Below are 17,171 nucleotides of genomic sequence, written 5' to 3' on the forward strand. Positions count from 1 at the left end.
GACATGAGTCCTTGGCACCTGGCCCTCCGTCCCTGGCAGGGCCTGTGTTTGTTGAACTGCAAAAAGGCTGTGAGGACAGAGACTTGATGACATGGCAAGGTGGGTATGCAGGGTTTGCTGCATAAGACGTGGGGAGCAGGCCCTTCCTCACTCTTCACCAAGATAACAAGAGGTGAGCAATGAAAATTGGGGGTACTGCTAGTAACACCATGCAGGTTGAACCTGGAAACCAGCAGAAGCACTGGGTAAGTGAAATCAGATCCTAGAAAGCTCATGAGCCGTAAGCAGGAGGGGGCAACCATGGGCTCCTGGGGTGGTTGTATGCAGGAGGAACTGAAGAAGGAGGCGGGAGGGGCCAGGGAGGCTGCACAGTTGTGATAACAGTAGGCACATCAGGGACCGGGGAGGTTTGGGGACCTGCTGCCTGAGGAAAGCTCAGGTTAGGGGCTGAAGGCCTAGGGGGACACAGAGATGGGAAGGGTTAGATTAGCTAGATTGTCTAGATTGTCTAGAGTTAGGGTTTCCCAAAGCCCAGCTCTTTGGGGCCTCTGCTCTCCCCACTACCTGCCCCTGGCTCCCTGGACACTTGAGAAGTTATACAATTAGCCAGATAGTAGAAAAAATACCTTTTTATTAATTATTAGGAATAATCCATTCATGTAATGCAGGATGTATGTTGGAGAAGGTTAAGTACAGCCACATGAATGAGGGGAAACGTGCAAGAGGAACAGTGGTGAGAAGGGGGATGGTCCCCCACTTTCCACAAACTATAAACAGCAACATGAACACAGAGAATCACAAATAAGAGGGTCTTTCCTCATGTCTCCTCTCACCCCATTCTTCCATAATGAGTCCCAGTTGGTCCCTAGAGATGCCAGGGCATCTGGAAGTTCTGGGCTGGGAGTGGGGTGCAGTGAGTGGCCTCAAAGTTGTGCAGATGCTTCCGAGCCTGAGGAAAGGAGGTGGGACAGGTAGGGTACAGAGCACTGTTGGGAGGGGCAGCCACTGGACTCCCTCCCCACCCTCCACTTCCGCATCCACCACCCACTCTACAAAAGCTGCCACTTCCAATGCTTATAGGGTATCCCCAGTCCCCCTGTGTGAGCCCTGGCCATTCAAGAACCCTTCCCACTTCCCACTCCTTAGCTCACCAGAAACAAAGCCAGCTGCCGCCGTCCATCTGCACTCATGTCCTCCCCTGCAGAGAGGAGGTGCTCAAAATAGGCCACACATCTGGGTATTCATCCCCTTCCTAGGCCCTTCCCACCCTCTCTCCTGCCCCAGGAGCTCCTTACCCACGCTCCAGGGGAAGTCGGGCCCGTGTTCTGCCTGGTAGGAGCGGAGGACAGACAGACACCAGTCCTCTTCCACCTCCCATCGGCTATAAATTGAGGCTGGTCAGGGAGAGAGATGACAGCCAGTCAGCAACCTGACCTTGCTGGGCCCCCGCCCCAAGCCTCACTGGATCCCTTCTCACCTTCCTCCAGCTGTGAGGAGGCCTCCAACCACTGCCTCACCACTCGAAGACCCTCCTCTGCCATCACCCGGGGATACCTACGGAGGAAGTGCCAGGACAGGTCAGGGCTGATTTTTTTTCATTCACCATCCCTGAACCTTCCTCCCTCCTTCCCTGTGCTGGTATCAGTATCTGTGTGTGTACACTGCCCCCAGCGCGCACACACCCTGGCTCTCACCGATGCTGCAGGAGCTTCAGCAGGAGGTCATTGCCTCGGTTGGACATGATGTCCTCAGGAACCCTGGGGGTAAGAAGAATGTACCCTGGAGGGGCTGGAGGTTAGGAGGAAGGGTCTAGATACCCAGGTTTCTGGTGGGCAGAGGTAGAAGGGACAAGTTCCTGGCCATCTCTGGGGTTCCTGAGGGCCGAGATTCCCACGCACTCACGTGGTGGTGATGATCTCATCCTTGGTTCTCCGGATCAGCAGTACAGGACCCTGGTATCTTCAGAGAACAGAGCAGTGGGAAGGGAGAGCTCAGAGGGAGACGGGTGACAACTGGCCCACCCCTATCCCTGCACTGGTAGCATTCTTACCCTCCCCTTGCTACAGCACAGCCCTTGACCTAGCCCTTCACTCAGGGGTGAGAGGGGATTATTTAAGGGGCATGGTTCAGTCTGGCCCTGCTGGGAGACCCCTGCTGTGCCAGGCCTTAACCCTTTGGTTGCCAGATCCTGAGGTGGTCCAGAGTCCCAGGGGACCTGGGAGGGGTTAGGCCAGTTGAGGTGGTGGCAGGGTCACTCAGGATGTGAGCCAGTGGCCTTTTACCAACTTGCACTTTAGTACTAGTTTCAGGGTTTGAGCGCCCAGCAGAGCTGTATGGGGGGCAGGTGTTCAATGCCGGACGCTGGCCGGCCCTCACCTGCACAGCTGCTCCGCGTTGTTTAGATTGAGATGCTGCCTCACGGTCCTGGTCACCAGGCCCCCTAGAGTGGGATAAAGGTGAAGGGATGGCAGAGACAAAGCCCTTGCCCAACATAAAGGTCCTCACTATTCACGGAGAAAGAAAACTGAGGCCCCCAGACAAAGGAGTCCTCCTGCTTCCAACAATGGGGTGACTTACTCCCCACCCAAGAAAAGGGAGCCATCTCAGAACAGTTCCCAGTTCCAGCCCACCCCTTCCCAGGAATGGCAGGCCTGGGAGCTGCACTCACTCCAGCTGTCTGGCATGACCTTCAAGGCCAAGGGCACCAGGTCATCAAAGGAGGCATCCAGGATCATGGCACTAACATCCGGGTAGGACATGGCTGCCCACGTGGCTGGTACCAGGGCAGGGAAGAAGAGTAAGAACTGAGAAAGGCTCCTTTCTCCCCACCACCCATGCTCTCATCCCACTGACCCTATAGGCCAACCCCATTCCCCCTATGTTATCCCTTGTTTTTTTCTTAACCTACTTCACTTGGTTAGGGAACTATCTGGAGAGGATGGGGATAGAACACTGGAGATAGTGCACTGAAGATAATGGGCAGGAAACATTCACTTTCCCTGATCTCCCCACCCAGGACCTGGGTCTGCTTTTCCTTTTAATGACTGGGCACAAGAGGGGAAGGAAAGGTGAAGTGTATGCAAATAGGATAGCTTCTTCCAGGCCCACTCAGAGATTCTACTTCCTCTCTCTTCTTCCTTAAGCCTCCACCCCACCCCATTTCCCCACCTCTCCCGGGTGGGGCTGGGTGGTCATGAATGTGTCTACAGTGGGGGATGGGAGGGAGGCTGGTACCAGTGAAGCCGCCGATGGACCAGGCGTAGATGATGATGTCCTGGGGCTGGAAGCCCAGGCGGCGGATGGCAAACTGGACCACCACATCCATGGCATTAGCCTCATTCTGCGGGAATGGCACCCCCTGCAGGAGGAAGGGCAAAGTCAGGAGTGTGTCAGCACCAAAGGCCAGCTCACCTGTCCCTCCCAACGTGGACCCCTCCTGCAGCCACCTATGACAGGCAGAGAAGGTGTAGAAGGAAGGGATGGTAGGAGAGGTTGTTCTCTCCAGAAGACGGATGTGTACAATGAGATCTACCTCCTCCTCTCCTGCTAGCCCCGCACTGTAGGGATGGGGGCATGGCTCCCAATGCTGCCTTCACAACCTCCTAGACCCCAGCCCTCAGGTGAGTGGGAGGCCTTCAAGAAATCCACAGCCCCTCTCCTCCCTCCAATGGCTGACCAGAGGGAAACAGACATAATTCAGGAAAAGGAAGGGATTCCTGAGATGGTCTCACCGTGCTTCCAGCAAAGCCTGGATGATTCCAGCCCAGGACTGAATATCCAGCTGTAACACAGGGGGAGGAGGGACTGAGACCTTGTGGCCCACACCCCTTTCTCCATCCCTGGGGGAAGGAAGAGCAGAAGTACCCCCCAGCTTAGATGCAAATAACTCCAAGCCTTCCCAGAAATAGGAGATGACACCAGAGGTTCTGAGGCAGCACAGGGAGCAGCATGTGATTGTGTGGGGTGTGTGGTGGGGGAATGGAACAGAATGAAAAGCATAATAGCTAGGGACACAGGCCAGGGGAGGGATGTAAGGTTATCAAAGCAAATGGCAAGTGGACTTTTCCCTAAAGCTGAGAGACTCAAAACCTCACCCAGAGAAAGCAGAGGCCAGGGGAGGTCAGGTCAGTGTGGGAGGTAGGGACATTCCCTTTCAAAGGGCAGAGATAAGGAGGCTGAGTCACCGTCCTACCTTCCAGGGGCGTGGAGACGCAGCCCACCTCATAAAACCCAGCATTCCCCTCACAGCAGATCACCTAGGAAGGAGGCAGGAAGGAAGGGCTAGGGGGCCAAGTTGGGACTGAAAAACTCCCTTTGGGCAGTGAGGGCAGCCCATGAAGAGCTTTGCAGGGAAGAGGAAAGGGCAGGTTTCTGTTTTCTCCAAGGGGAATGGAAGCTTCTCATTCCACAGGGTCCATAAGAGGAGAAGCAAAGGGATTACAAATACTCCTCAGAGGCTGACCTGCTCGACCACCCAGCCATGTCTTTTCCTTGGAAGATTACCAGCTGGATCTCTCTCAGGAAGGGGACTATGGAGATGTTTTTCCTTTCTCGTTTTCGGGTCTGTTATCTTCTGTGACCATTGCTATTGTGTGGTATGCTGATTGCTCTCCCTATCCCTCTCTGAGCTCCAGTCTTATGGTCAGATAAACTGTAATGCCATGGCGCCCCAAGCTGAAACCCATGAATGGTGGGATTTGCATGAACTCTCATAACAGATGGGCAGAGCCAGGACTAGAACCCAGCTCCCTAGACTCCTGGCTTAGCGCTCTTTCCACGGCTGCTTCATGGAGGTAGGAGACTTTGAGGCCAGGCTGCCTGGGTCCAAATACCAGCTCTACCACTTACTGTGAGGTCCAGGAAAGGTTTTCTGTGCCCCAGTTTCATCTCCTGTAAAATGGGCTAATATAAGCAGTATCTATCTCACGGGATTGTTTTGAGAATTAAATATATATGCTTCATATATATATGAGAATTAAATATATATAAGTGTGAAGTGCTGTCAAAGTGGTAACTATTAATATTAGTTTCTCGTCCTTGAACGTCTCTCCTACTTCATCTGTTTCTCTATCACAGGGTTTCACTACATCACAAGGTCTTTAGCGTGGAGCTAGGACATGAGATTAACCCCAGTAGTGGTTCCTTCAGGGAGGTGCTATAGCATTGGGGTCCCCAGACCTCTACTGCCTTCCTCACACTCACCCCACCTCTGGGCTCTCTGCTCCCTCTTACCAGCTTCTGTCCCTGGGGCTCAGCTGTCCCCCGCCGGTCCACAAACATGGTGTCAATCTCATTGCCATCACAGGCCAGCAGCTTTGCCCGGCGCCCATTACACTGAGTACGGAAGACGCAATGGCCAAGATGCAAGGGTCAGGAGGCCACATCACAGGGGTGGGGCGGGGTGGGGCGGGGTGGGTGGGGGTGAGAGGGGAGGGCTTTAGGGGATGTGCGGGCAGGGAAGCCTCACCTCTTCCACCAGTCGGGCCTGGCCCTGCAGCAGCACAGGCATGAGGGCCTTCTGCAGCAGGTACACAGAGCCTGGATACAGCATCCGGCGCCCTAGGGTGTGTGCCACCAGGTAGCTGTGGGGAACACAGGTTAACAAACCCCAACCCTGGTGAGGCCTGGGGACTGTGCTGGGGACCATCCTAGCCCTAGCACTCACAGACTGTAAGGCCTGCTTTACCCCTGACCTTCACAGCTTTACTTTCCTCTTTCAAGCCTTAATGAAATATGTACCAGGCTAGTGTTTTTCAAACTTTTCTTACTGCAACCTTTGTAAGATAAACATTTTATATTGTGGCTCAGTGCACACATATCCTGTATGTACAGAATTCTCAGAGTTTTATGATGTAACTGTCTATACATAATAAGTAAATGCAAAGTTATCATCAGATTATGATTCTGTTAAAATATAAGTACAACATATTAAAGGTCCCCAAATAAATAATACTTTAAAAAATGATGGTTATAATTCAAAACCTCAAATATGGCTTGCCTCCCTGACTAATTAGCACACTGTCAACAACCAACCACTAAGTCCACCCTGTTCCTTGGTATTCTAGAAGCTGCCTCCTAACTCCCAGCAAAAGAAAATTCCCAGTGTCTGTTCCACTGTAAGATATAGGTGGTTATTTCCGTTCCTTCTGACATCATCAGTACCCACGACTGAGCTTTATTTGGGATTTACCATGTGCTCTCAAGCACCCAGGCAAGGCAGGAGCCCTTCAGAACATGTTACCTTACTTAATCTCCTCAGCAACCTTGCAGGGCAGGTTCATCACAGGTGCAGACACTGAGGCGCACAGGGGCCCGGAGCCAAGGTGGAATAACAACAGGGCAGAGGGGCCACGATGGGTACACAGATGCTACCAGAGCCTGCCCTAGCTACAAGTGTGTGTCCTCCCCACCCCCACCCCACCCCCACTGCTCCTTCTCAGCCTCACTGAAGGAGCTTTTGTTCATATCCCAGTTCTTCACTTACTACATTTGAGACTCCAGACCTCTCTGAGCCTCTTTTCTTCAAACATAAATATGGATAAAAATGACTTTGCCATAAATGATCTACACAAACCATACAGCACTAAGCCCAATGAGAGACAGCTATTTTACAATGGAGCGCCCACTCCCAGAGCACTCCTGAAATGGCCCCTCCACCCCAGTGGGCCTCTCCTCGCTGCTGTTTCCCACCTGGTGATCTGACAAGGCAGCTTCTTAACCCGGTTGAGGAGGGTGTCTGCTGTCCCCCGGTGCAGGGGCTCTGGGCGAAGCAGGGCCACACCCCGGCGGGAAGGGCCCCCTCGAGACTCCTTCCTGAGGAAGGGAAAGATGCAGGGAAGGATAGGGTCAGGAGCAGCAAGCTGGATGTCTGAGGTCTGGAGAACAGTGGGGTCTAGGAACGACATAATGGCATTGGAAGGCAGGCACTGTGACCTGAGAGGGCATGGAGGTAGGGGGACAGGGCAGAGCAGAGATTTTCTGGAATGGTTCTAAGGGGAGAGATACAGCAAAAGAACTGGGGCCTCACCGGCTGCTGGGTTCTTCCCAGTGGAAGTCGACTGGCCAGCTCCGGAAGTCAAAGTTGTAGTTGGCAAGCTGCCTCTGCAGTGGGCACGAGAGGCAAAGGGGTACTGAGAACTCAGGGGAGGCTCTCCTACCCACCCTCAACAACACCTTCGTTATCCAGGGGTCTGATCTCCACACATCATGGGGAAACCAAGCAGAGGTCAATACCCTCCCAATTCTCAGATGGAAAATTCTAACAGAACCAGAAAATCAGGGGAGATGGTATGCCCCATCAGGTATCAGGACTGGCCTGTCTGCCCTCTTCCAAGCTAAGAACCTAACACTCTGCTTTTCTAAAAAACTAAGCCTGACCCACCCTCAGGAGGAGTGGCTGAAGGTGCTAGTGCTTTTGAGTGACGGGTAGTAGGGGCCGCTGGCTAGTCACGGTCTATTCCCCACCTGGGTCCCTTATAGGGTGCTGTCTTAGAAGCTTAGAAATCTCCCAGCAGATCACACTGACAGACCCAAGGTTGAGTGAGACAGAGAGGAGGGAAGTCACGCCCACAGTGGGCTCCTCTGCCATGTGGGGCCACCCCTTGAAGGAAGCTCTGACTTCCATCCTCACAACTACATCCCTTCCTCAACTCCTGCAGCCATGGATCAGTGTTGTCCTACAGCCCATCCGAGCCTCGGGCCACCCCACTGAGCCAGTCCACATGCCTTTTTTTCTTTTTTTTTTTTTTTGAGGCAGGGTCTCGTGCTGTTGCCCAGGCTGGAATGCAGTTGGTACAATCATAGCTCACTGCAGCCTCAAACTCCCAGGCCCAAGTGATCCTCCTACCTTAGCCTCTGGAGTAGCTGGGACTACAGACGTGTGCTACCATGCCCAGCTAATTTTTAAAATTTTCTTTAGAGACAAGGTCTTACTATGTTGCCCAGGCTGGTCTCCAACTCCTGGGCTGAAGCGATCCTCCTGCCTTGGCTTCCGAAAGTGCTGGGATTATAGGCATGAACCACCTCACCAGCTCCAACGTTTTTTGACGGCAGTGGGAGCTGTGTCTTTTTTTTTTTTTTTTTTTTTTTTTTTTGAGATGGAGTCTCACTCTGTCGCCCAGGCTGGAGTGCAGTGGCGCGATCTCGGATCACTGCAAGCTCTGCCTCCCGGCTTCACGCCATTCTCCCGCCTCAGCCTCCAAGTAGCTGGGACTACAGGTGCCTGCCACCACCATGCCCAGCTAATTTTTGTACCTTTAGCAGAGACGGGGTTTCACCATGTTAGCCAGGATGGTCTTGATCTCCTGACCTCGTGATCCACCCGCCTCGGCCTTCCAAAGTGCTGGGATTACAGGTGTGAGCCACCGCGCCCGGCCTAGCTGTGTCTTAATACTTGACTGTATTTGTCCCCCACCCCCTGAGCTCCTAGCACTCTATTTTGAGGGTTTTTATTTTCTGCACAGAAATTTTTTGACATTTCAAAAATAATTTGACTAACAGAGAGCAATAGAAAAATTATACAAAAAGGTAAATGGCAAAACAAAACAAGATGAATAAAAGCAAATTTCAGGCAGGCTTTGCTCAGACCTGCTCTCAAATCTGGACTTAGCCACTTTCTTGCTCTATGACTCCGAATGGGTCACTTAACCTCTTTTTGCCTCTGTTTTCTCACATTTACAAATAAAGGTAATAATGCCACCTCACTCAGCTGTTGTGAGGATCAGAAAGGGTGTGTGCCAAATGCTTCAGCCAGTAGCATAGTACAGGGCATCATTACGCAGCTCCATAGTGTGGAGTAGCCAGGAATGTGATGATGGTGGTCATAGCTGTTTGATCCTAGAAACCTCCCATAACAGAAAAGAGCTTTATGGGGCCCCAAAGCCCATCCTCAAAGATAATCACAGTCCAGCACCAGCCGGCTTGGCATAATTCCCAAGACACTGAGCCCTAGCTTTTCTCCCTCCTGGCACCATGCTGTACTCCCAGGCATAGGAGTGGACATACCTGTCCACCTTGTCCCATCCACAAACAAGGATAGCATGGTATTCAATGCATACAACAAAATTAAACATTTATAGAACTGAGCTGCTGTGATACAGAGAAAACTACCTTCTAAGAAACATTGTGGGCTGGGTGCAGTGGCTCACACCTGTAATCCCAGCACTTTGGGAGGCCAAGGCAGGTGGATCACCTGAGGTCAGGAGTTTGAGACCAGCCTGACCAACACAGCGAAACCCCATCTCTACTAAAAATACAATATTAGCTGGGCGTGGTGGCGCATGCCTGTAATCCCAGCTACTTGGGAGGCTGAGGCAGGAGAATCGCTTGAACCCAGGAGGCGGAGGTTGCAGTGAGCTGGAATCATGCCATTGCATGCCAGCCTGGGCAACAAGAGCGAAACTCCATCTCAAAAGAAAAAAAAAGAAACACTGTGGGCCAGGCACAGTGGCTCACACCTATAATCCCAGCACTTTGGAAGGCCAAGGCAGGCAGATCGTCTGCAGTCAGGAGTTCAAGACTAGCCTGGCCAACATGATGAAACCCTGTCTCTGCTAAAAATACAAAAATTGGCCAGGCACGGTGGCTCACGCCTGTAATCCCAGCACTTTGGGAGGCCGAGGCAGGCGGATCACAAGGTCAGGAGATCAAGACCATCCTGGCTAACATGGTGAAACCCCGTCTCTACTAAAAATACAAAAAACTAGCCGGGCGTGGTGGCAGGCGCCTGTAGTCCCAGCTACTCGGGAGGCTGAGGCAGGACAATGGCATGAACCTGGGAGGCAGAGCTTGCAGTAAGCTGAGATGGCGCCACTGCACTCCAGCCTGGGCGACAGAGCGAGACTCCGTCTCAAAAAATTAACTGGGCGTGGTGGTGTGCACCTGTAATTCCAGCTACTCAGGAGGCTGAGGCATGAGCATTGTTTGAACCCGGGAGTTGGAGGTTGTAGTAAACTGAGATTGTACCACTATACTCCAGCCTGAGTAAGAGTGAGACTCTGTCTCAAAGAAAAAAAAAAAAAAAAAGAGGCCAGGAGTGGTGGCTCACGCCTGTAATCCCAGCACTTTGGGAGGCCGGGGCAGGCAGATCGCCTGAGGTCATGAGTTGGAGACCAGCCTGGCCAACATGGTGAAACCCCGTCTCTACAAAAAATACAAAAATTAGCGGGTGTGGGTGGTGCGTGCCTGTAATCCTAGCTACTCAGGAAGCTAAGACAGGAGAATCACTTGAACCTGGGAGGCGGAGAGTGCAGTGAGCCGAGATCGTGCCATTGCACTCCAGCCTGGGCAACAAGAGCGAAACTCCATCTCAAAAAAAAAAAGAAAAAGAAAAAGAAAAAAGAAACATTGTGGAATGTTTCTAGTTTAGCCAGTTCTTACAGGTGAGGGAGGGGGAAGATTGTTCTAGCAGAATATTCCATTAGAAGAGGTAGGGAGGAAAAATTCCTCAGGTGGACAGTTCACTAATGGAGGTGAGAAGGGATACAGCAATGTGCAAGCAAACACCCAGTGTGGTGGGTGGTAAAACACACCTCCTCTTCCTGCAGAAGTCAGTGTCTGGTGCTCTGAGGGACAACTGAGAAAGCTGCTATTGGGTGCCTGTGTGGCACTTTTCCTAGGGCCTCTCACCTTGTTTTCTGAAGACTGGTTCCGATGTGTTGCTTCCAAGATGGTGATGAACTGCCGGTACTGGGGGTTGGTCCAGCGGCCAATGCCTGGTAGGAAAAGGACAGGAAACAGTGCTAGGAAAACTGGGAAGCAGAAAGCCTAGGTTTTAGGAAAAGAATTGGAGATGGGCTAGAAGAAGGCCCTGTAAGAAAAAAGTGAAAGAAAAAGGAACTGAGGGCATAGGATGCGGAGAAATAGATGTGAGCCAACCCCCTTCCTCCAAATCCAGCAACTGGCTACAGGATGCTTCTTCTCCCTAGCTTCTGCAGTTTGTGTCTTTATAGACAATCCTTAACCTACCATCTTCCAGAATGTTCCTCTTCCTCAGTCTTTAAACACTGTCATATAACCTATTATATGACACTATTAAACACTATCATATAATACTATTCTCCCTTGCGAATATCAAATTTCTCTATTTTTCACTGCCACTCTTCTCCAATGTTTGCTTTCTGCCTCTTTTCTGTATATTCTAGCCCCTTGCCATCTGGCTTCAGAGTCTCTGACTCCTGCCCATAATTACTTCCTCACTGAATTCCTGACTCTTCTATCCTCATTCTCTTCAACTGTACTACTCAGCATTCTCCCTGTCCCTCAAGATTCTTCCTGCCTCTGCTTCCTGGGCCCATCCTTGACTCCTTCCAATTCCTGAACAGTTCCTCTCCTGCCTCCTTTCTGCTTTCCTTTCTGAAGCAGAAGCAACTCTCAGTGCTGACTCTCTCTCCTCTCTCTTTTCACTTACACAGTCAGTGATTGCATCCACTCTCCTTTCACTGCTGAGCCACCTCAAACCCTAACTTCTCTCCTCACTGACTTGGCAGGTGTCGTGTGTCAGACAGGCACCGTACTACACACAGGAGACTCAGCAGGAAATGAGATACACAGCTCCTGGCTCTCAGAGAGCTGGCATTCCGGTTGGGGTTAGGTACAGCCAGGAGAAGACAATAAACAACATTTCAGAGAGGGATAAGTGCTACAGAGAAAATACAACAAGAATGAACCAGAACTTTATGTGTCATCAATGGTAGCCCCCAAAACGATATGATGAGAGAATGATGTGTGCTGCAGAATGATTTGTACAACATTTATGCCAAAAATGTAAAATGTGCAAAATAATACATACTGCTTATAGATACCATATTTCATAGATTCTAAAATGTATATTTTTTAACCCTTGAAAACTCTGAAATTAGAATTCATTTTACAATTGATGGCAGCTTAGACTTGAGGAACTGAGGTATATGTTTCATAAAAGTATGTGCCAGAAAAAAAAAAAAAACCCACACCAAATGACAATTATTACTTCTGAGGAAAGAGGAAGATGGGACTGAAAGGATTCCAATGGGAACTCCAACCCTAACTGTGGTGCTTTAGTATTTTGTTGACAGAAAGCATTTAAAGCAAATATCACAAAACTATATATAAAAAAAAAATCACAAAACTATACATCAAAAAATTTAAAAAGGCTTTTATATTTTGTTCTCTGGACTTTTCTGTATTTTTTCTTTTTTCTTTTTTTTGAGACAGAGTTTCGCTCTTGTTGCCCAGGCGGGAGTGCAATGATGTGCTCTCGGCTCACTGCAACCTCCACCTCCCGGGTTCAAGTGATTCTCCTGCCACAGCCTCCCAAATAGCTGGGATTACAAGCGCCCGCCACCATGCACAGCTAATTTTTTCTGTATTTTTTCTAAATTAAAAATAGATAAAATAAAAAACTAAGACAAAACTGAGCAGTGGGAGCTACTTTTAGACAGGGTGGTCAGGGAAGTCCTCTCTGAGGAGAGAACCCAGCCCTGCAGAGATCAGGGGGCAGAACACCTCAGGCAGAAGGTCCTGGACCCAACTGCGACCATCCAGCCCTGACCCCACCACCCCCATGTTGAAGTATTGCCCATCAGCTGGTTGTCATCTTATGTACCCACTAGGGGTAGGTGATCTGACCTCTTTATTTTTTTAAATTGCGAGATATAACATATGTACATAAAACATATATTCAGTTTAAAAAATACAAAGCAAACATTCATGTGACTATCACCTACGTCAACAAAGAGAACACAGCCACCTCTCAGCAGGGCTCTCCCCCATTCTGTTCTCCCCCACCCCAGGTAATCACTCTCCTAACTTTTAAGAAAACCATGCCCTTGTTGTCTTCGGTGTTCTACCTCAAACATGCGCATCCCTTTTGAATTTTATATAAATGAAAACATACTGCATACATTATTTTGTGGTTAGCTTCTTCTATTTAACACAACATTTGAGAAATTCATCTGCATTGCTTTTGTTTATCTGGAGACAGAGTCTCGCTCTGTCACCCAGGCTGGAGTGCAGTGGTGCTATCTTGGCTCACTGCAACCTCTGCCTCCCAGGTTCAAGCAGTTCTCATGCCTTAGCCTCCCAAGCAGTTAAGACTATAGGCATGTGCCACCATGCCCAGTTAATTTTTTGTATTTTATTTTTTCTGAGATGGAGCCTTGCTCTGTTGCCCAGGATGCAGTACAGTAGCGCAATCTTGGCTCACTGCAACCTCTGCCTCTTGGATTCAAGCAATTCTACTGCCTCAGCCTCCCGAATAGCTGGGATTACAGGTGCTCACCACCATACCTGGCTAATTTTTTTTTGTATGTTTAGTAGAGACGGGGTTTCACCATGTTGGACAGGCTGGTCTTGAACTCCTGACCTCTGGTGATCTGCCTGCTTCAGCCTACCAAACTGCTAGGATTACAGGCATGAGCCACTGCACCTGGCTTCATCTGCGTTGTTGAGCGTAGCTACGGTTTGTTCATTTGCATTGCTATATAGTGTTCTCTTGCATGGCTATTGCACGGAACTTTTTTTTTTTTTTTGAGACGGAGTCTTGCTCTGTTGCCCAGGATGGAGTGCAGTAGTGCAATCTCGTCTCACTGCAACCTTTGCCTCCCAGGTTCAAGCTATTCTCCTGCCTCAGCCTCCTAAGTAGCTGGGATTACAGGCACATGCCACCATGCCCAGCTAATTTTTGTATTTTTGGTAGAGACGGGGTTTTACCATGTTGGTCAGGCTGGTCTCAAATTCCTGACCTCGTGATCCACTGGCCTCTGCCTCCCAAAGTGCTGGGATTACAGGCATGAGCCACCACGCCCGGCCACACAGAACATATTTTATCCATCCTACTATTTGTAGCCACTGGAGTTGTTTCCAGCTTAGGATTATTACAAACAATGTTGTATGCTGTATTCTTGTACATCTATATTGTTTATACATGTGCAGGAATTTTCCTAGTATGTATACATATATAGAATTGTTGTAGGGTATATGCATCTTTTCTAGATAAAAGCAGCCAGGCATAGTGGCTCACATCTATAATCCCAGTACTTCGGGAGGCTGAGGTGGGAGGATCACTTTGAGTTCAGGAGTTTGAGACCAGCCTGGACAACATGGTGAGACCCTATCTCTTAAAAAAAAAAAAAAGCAAACCTTTTTGTTACTTTTCAGTTATTTTTTCATATTTATAACCCAAGTCTTTTAAGGAAAAGATCATGCCTTAAACCATTCTCAATGATTCCCTCTCGGAGGCCCATCACTAAAATGCATTTGCACAAGGTACTTAATATTTAACCAGTGACAGTGACAGATAAGATTCAAACCAGGTTTCCTCTCCACCTACCTCGGAGGCAGGCCACACCTGCCAGAAGTAGCAGCAATGTCCCAGCATAGTGAGAAAATGGCACCACTTTGGACAAACTCAAGTAACCTGGGAAGGGAGAGGTACAATGTGAGACCCTCTCCGCAATGTCCCTCAGCTCCTCTTCCCAGTTCAGCCCCAACCTCCACCCCACACTCCCTGTTTGGAACAGCCATACCCTAAGAGGAAGAAGATGCCTGATGGAAGAGGGAAGCCAAGCCATCTTCACAGGTCCCCTCTCCTCTTTAGGGAGCTGGCTCATCTGCCAACAACCTGCCCATTTGCTACCCCACCACCTTTGAAACCACACTGACCTTTCCTGTACAAGTAGAAGAAGGCGAAGGGAGAGGAGTAATAAGAGATGGACCAGAATACTGAAGCCTGCAGCAGAGAGACAGGGACAGGCAATCAATACACACACACACACACACACACACACACACACACACCCCTGCCATTCCAGGCATACACTATACACTCTGAGCAAGATGGACAACCTGAGGGATATCATATCATATTTGGTGTATGACACCATGAATACAGTAGGTGCTCAGTATTTGTTGAAAAGTAGTGTGTCAATGTAATGGAGGCTGGGAAAATTTGGTACAGGCTCTATTTTCTTCCTCTGGAATTATGGAAGAATTATGTCTTCCATCTCCAGACATAATTCCATCACATTTAAAGGCAGTCTCTCTGTCTACTCAAGTTAATCAAGCCTTTTCAATTGGCCCTGCTCAGGACAGCCCCTGGCCTGGTCCCCAAGAGATGCGCAAACGTCACCACAGGAACTGTGCCAGAAAGAACAGCTGTCCCTGCAGCCAAAGAGGTTAGTTGCCAGGGAGGACAGGTCACTGGGGAACTGCAGGACTTAGCACCTGCAGATGGTCCCAAGAGTAAACATGTTTTCCTTACGGCTCAGGCTGCCCCCAGAGAAAGGAGTGCTACATACCAAAGGGGAGTGCCAAGTATGCACATTTAGAGTGTGCCTGTGTGTCTGTGTTGGAGAGGTCTGCTGCAGAGCCCAGGGCATCCCCCAACCCCAGGGCACTGTTGCTCCCAAGTTAGGGAGGGCTAAGTTCAAGAGGACAGGTGGGTCTGAAAGATGCAGAGTCCCAGATGCCAGGGTAGACATACCAGTGCCAGGATGCTGTCAGCATGTTTCTCCAGGGCACGGGGCTGATAGTACGTATCCTGCCAAAACAGATGGCCTCCTTAAGGACCCTGCCCACTGGCAGGTCCTTTCCCTTCCCTTTCAGAAGCCCTGCTGTGTGTCCTCTGGTTCTAGTCTCGTTGACTATCTCTCTTGAAACATCCCTGGCCCCCACAGAAACTCCTCTTCCTCACCCTCACCCTGAACCTAATTTCCCACCCCTGACCATGGGAACAAACACAGGGAGCTGGATTTGGAAGCAAAAGTGAAAGCAGCATTGGACGATTTTTGCTCCTTTTCCACAGCCTAGTTTCAAATGGATTGCAGGCGCGTGCATGTGGGGAGAAGGGTTAGTTTGAGAAGAAAGAAAAGACACCTAGACAATCTAAGAAGGAAAGAAAAGCATCAGAAATAAGAGTAGTTGACTAAGAAGAGAATGTGGGTAGGAGCGGGCAGTTTGTAGGAGACAGTAACACAATGAGACAACTGATAAAAAGGAAGAGAATATTTAGAACAGCCTACCACCACCCGCCAGCTCTCCAGAATACAATGACTCGGGTCTCCAGGCTAGGTTGGGCGGGGGTTGAGGGGAGGACCGACGGATACAGGATCTGTAAAAGTCATTCTGAAATTCAAGGCGAGGGTAAAGGGAAGATAAAAACAGAGCCGGGGGAGGCATGAAGAGGCACTGAAGAAGAGGAAATTGGGAGTCTGACAGCAAAATTCAACGGCTCCCCAGTCCGCGCAGGGTCTCTTCCCGGGACTCAAGACTCAACTAGGACCGGCACGAACCACGACACACAGGGTCGGGGGGACGCGGAGAGGAAAGAACAAGGAGTGGCAGTCGGAATGAGAAAGCGGTAAAGAGCGAAAAAGAAAGGAGGCGGCCAGTCCGTAGGCGTGACTTTAACTCAGGAAGCACACAGAGCGCAGATTTTGCGGATAACTGGCTTGACAAGCAGGCTCCCCTTATTTCCCATTATGGGCACTTCTGGGGAGCAAAAGGCCGTAAAGGGTTTGGACTGTACCACGTTCTTCGGTGGGGAGGAACTCGACTCACCCAGGAGCTGGAATGGGGGGCAGTGACTGCCGTTGGCGTCTCAGGGACGCTGGCCGGGGCCCTTTCAGAGTCCCTCTCCCGGTAGATTTTGTAGAGCCGGGGGCCTAGGACGCAGCTCAGCAGCTTCGCCATGGCCCCGGCTCGGGCCGCTGCTCTTCCAGCAGCAGGTCCCCCCACCGGCCCCGCCCTCCCCGCCTCTGAGGTGTTGTGTGCCCTTGACGTCAGCCCGTGCCGGCTCCGCCTCCGGGCGTGTTGCGACATTTTCAGCGCTTCCTGAGAAGAGTTTCGCGCAGTTGGAGCTACGGGTACAGCAGTGGTCCGAAACTAGTGGAAGACCACTAGAACGCGGAGAATCAGAAAATTACCGGGCATGTTTCAATAATTTTTTTCTGTTTCATTATTGGCAGACTCTAGAGCGACAGCGGAAACGAGGGGTGAGATTAGGAGTACTTGATAAGAGTAACCGAAAACATAAGGTGTCTAGGAATGTATCTAGTACAAGAAATGCAAGATTTTATGAAGAAAACTATAAAAAGTTATTGAAAAGGCAAACTGGCCCGGCCCGGCGCAGTGGCTCACGCCTGTAGTCCTAGCACTTTGGGAGGCCGAGGCGGGGGGATCACTTGAGGCCAGGA

The 17,171-nt window shown here is 50.3% G+C and overlaps 1 protein-coding gene across 4 annotated transcripts; it reads right to left on the reverse strand.

Annotated features, from left to right (window-relative positions):
- Positions 1-611: 611 nt before the first annotated feature.
- On the reverse strand, positions 612-16,811 carry ABHD16A (abhydrolase domain containing 16A, phospholipase). 4 transcript variants are annotated; one of them, XM_009450845.3, is made up of 20 exons: positions 15,999-16,500; positions 15,461-15,517; positions 14,641-14,707; positions 14,309-14,395; positions 10,627-10,712; positions 7,028-7,101; positions 6,691-6,813; positions 5,468-5,582; positions 5,233-5,334; positions 4,193-4,256; positions 3,732-3,781; positions 3,235-3,358; positions 2,669-2,773; positions 2,377-2,440; positions 1,903-1,959; positions 1,695-1,757; positions 1,478-1,554; positions 1,296-1,394; positions 1,152-1,198; positions 612-949 (listed from the first exon to the last, which is right to left on the reverse strand). In XM_009450845.3, exons 8-20 carry the CDS (start codon positions 5,549-5,551, stop codon positions 866-868), a joined length of 1,020 nt encoding a protein of 339 aa, XP_009449120.1. In that variant the 5' UTR covers positions 5,552-5,582; positions 6,691-6,813; positions 7,028-7,101; positions 10,627-10,712; positions 14,309-14,395; positions 14,641-14,707; positions 15,461-15,517; positions 15,999-16,500; the 3' UTR covers positions 612-865.
- Positions 16,812-17,171: the final 360 nt, after the last annotated feature.

Source organism: Pan troglodytes, chromosome 5, assembly GCF_028858775.2.
Source record: "Pan troglodytes isolate AG18354 chromosome 5, NHGRI_mPanTro3-v2.0_pri, whole genome shotgun sequence".
NCBI lineage: Eukaryota > Metazoa > Chordata > Mammalia > Primates > Hominidae > Pan > Pan troglodytes.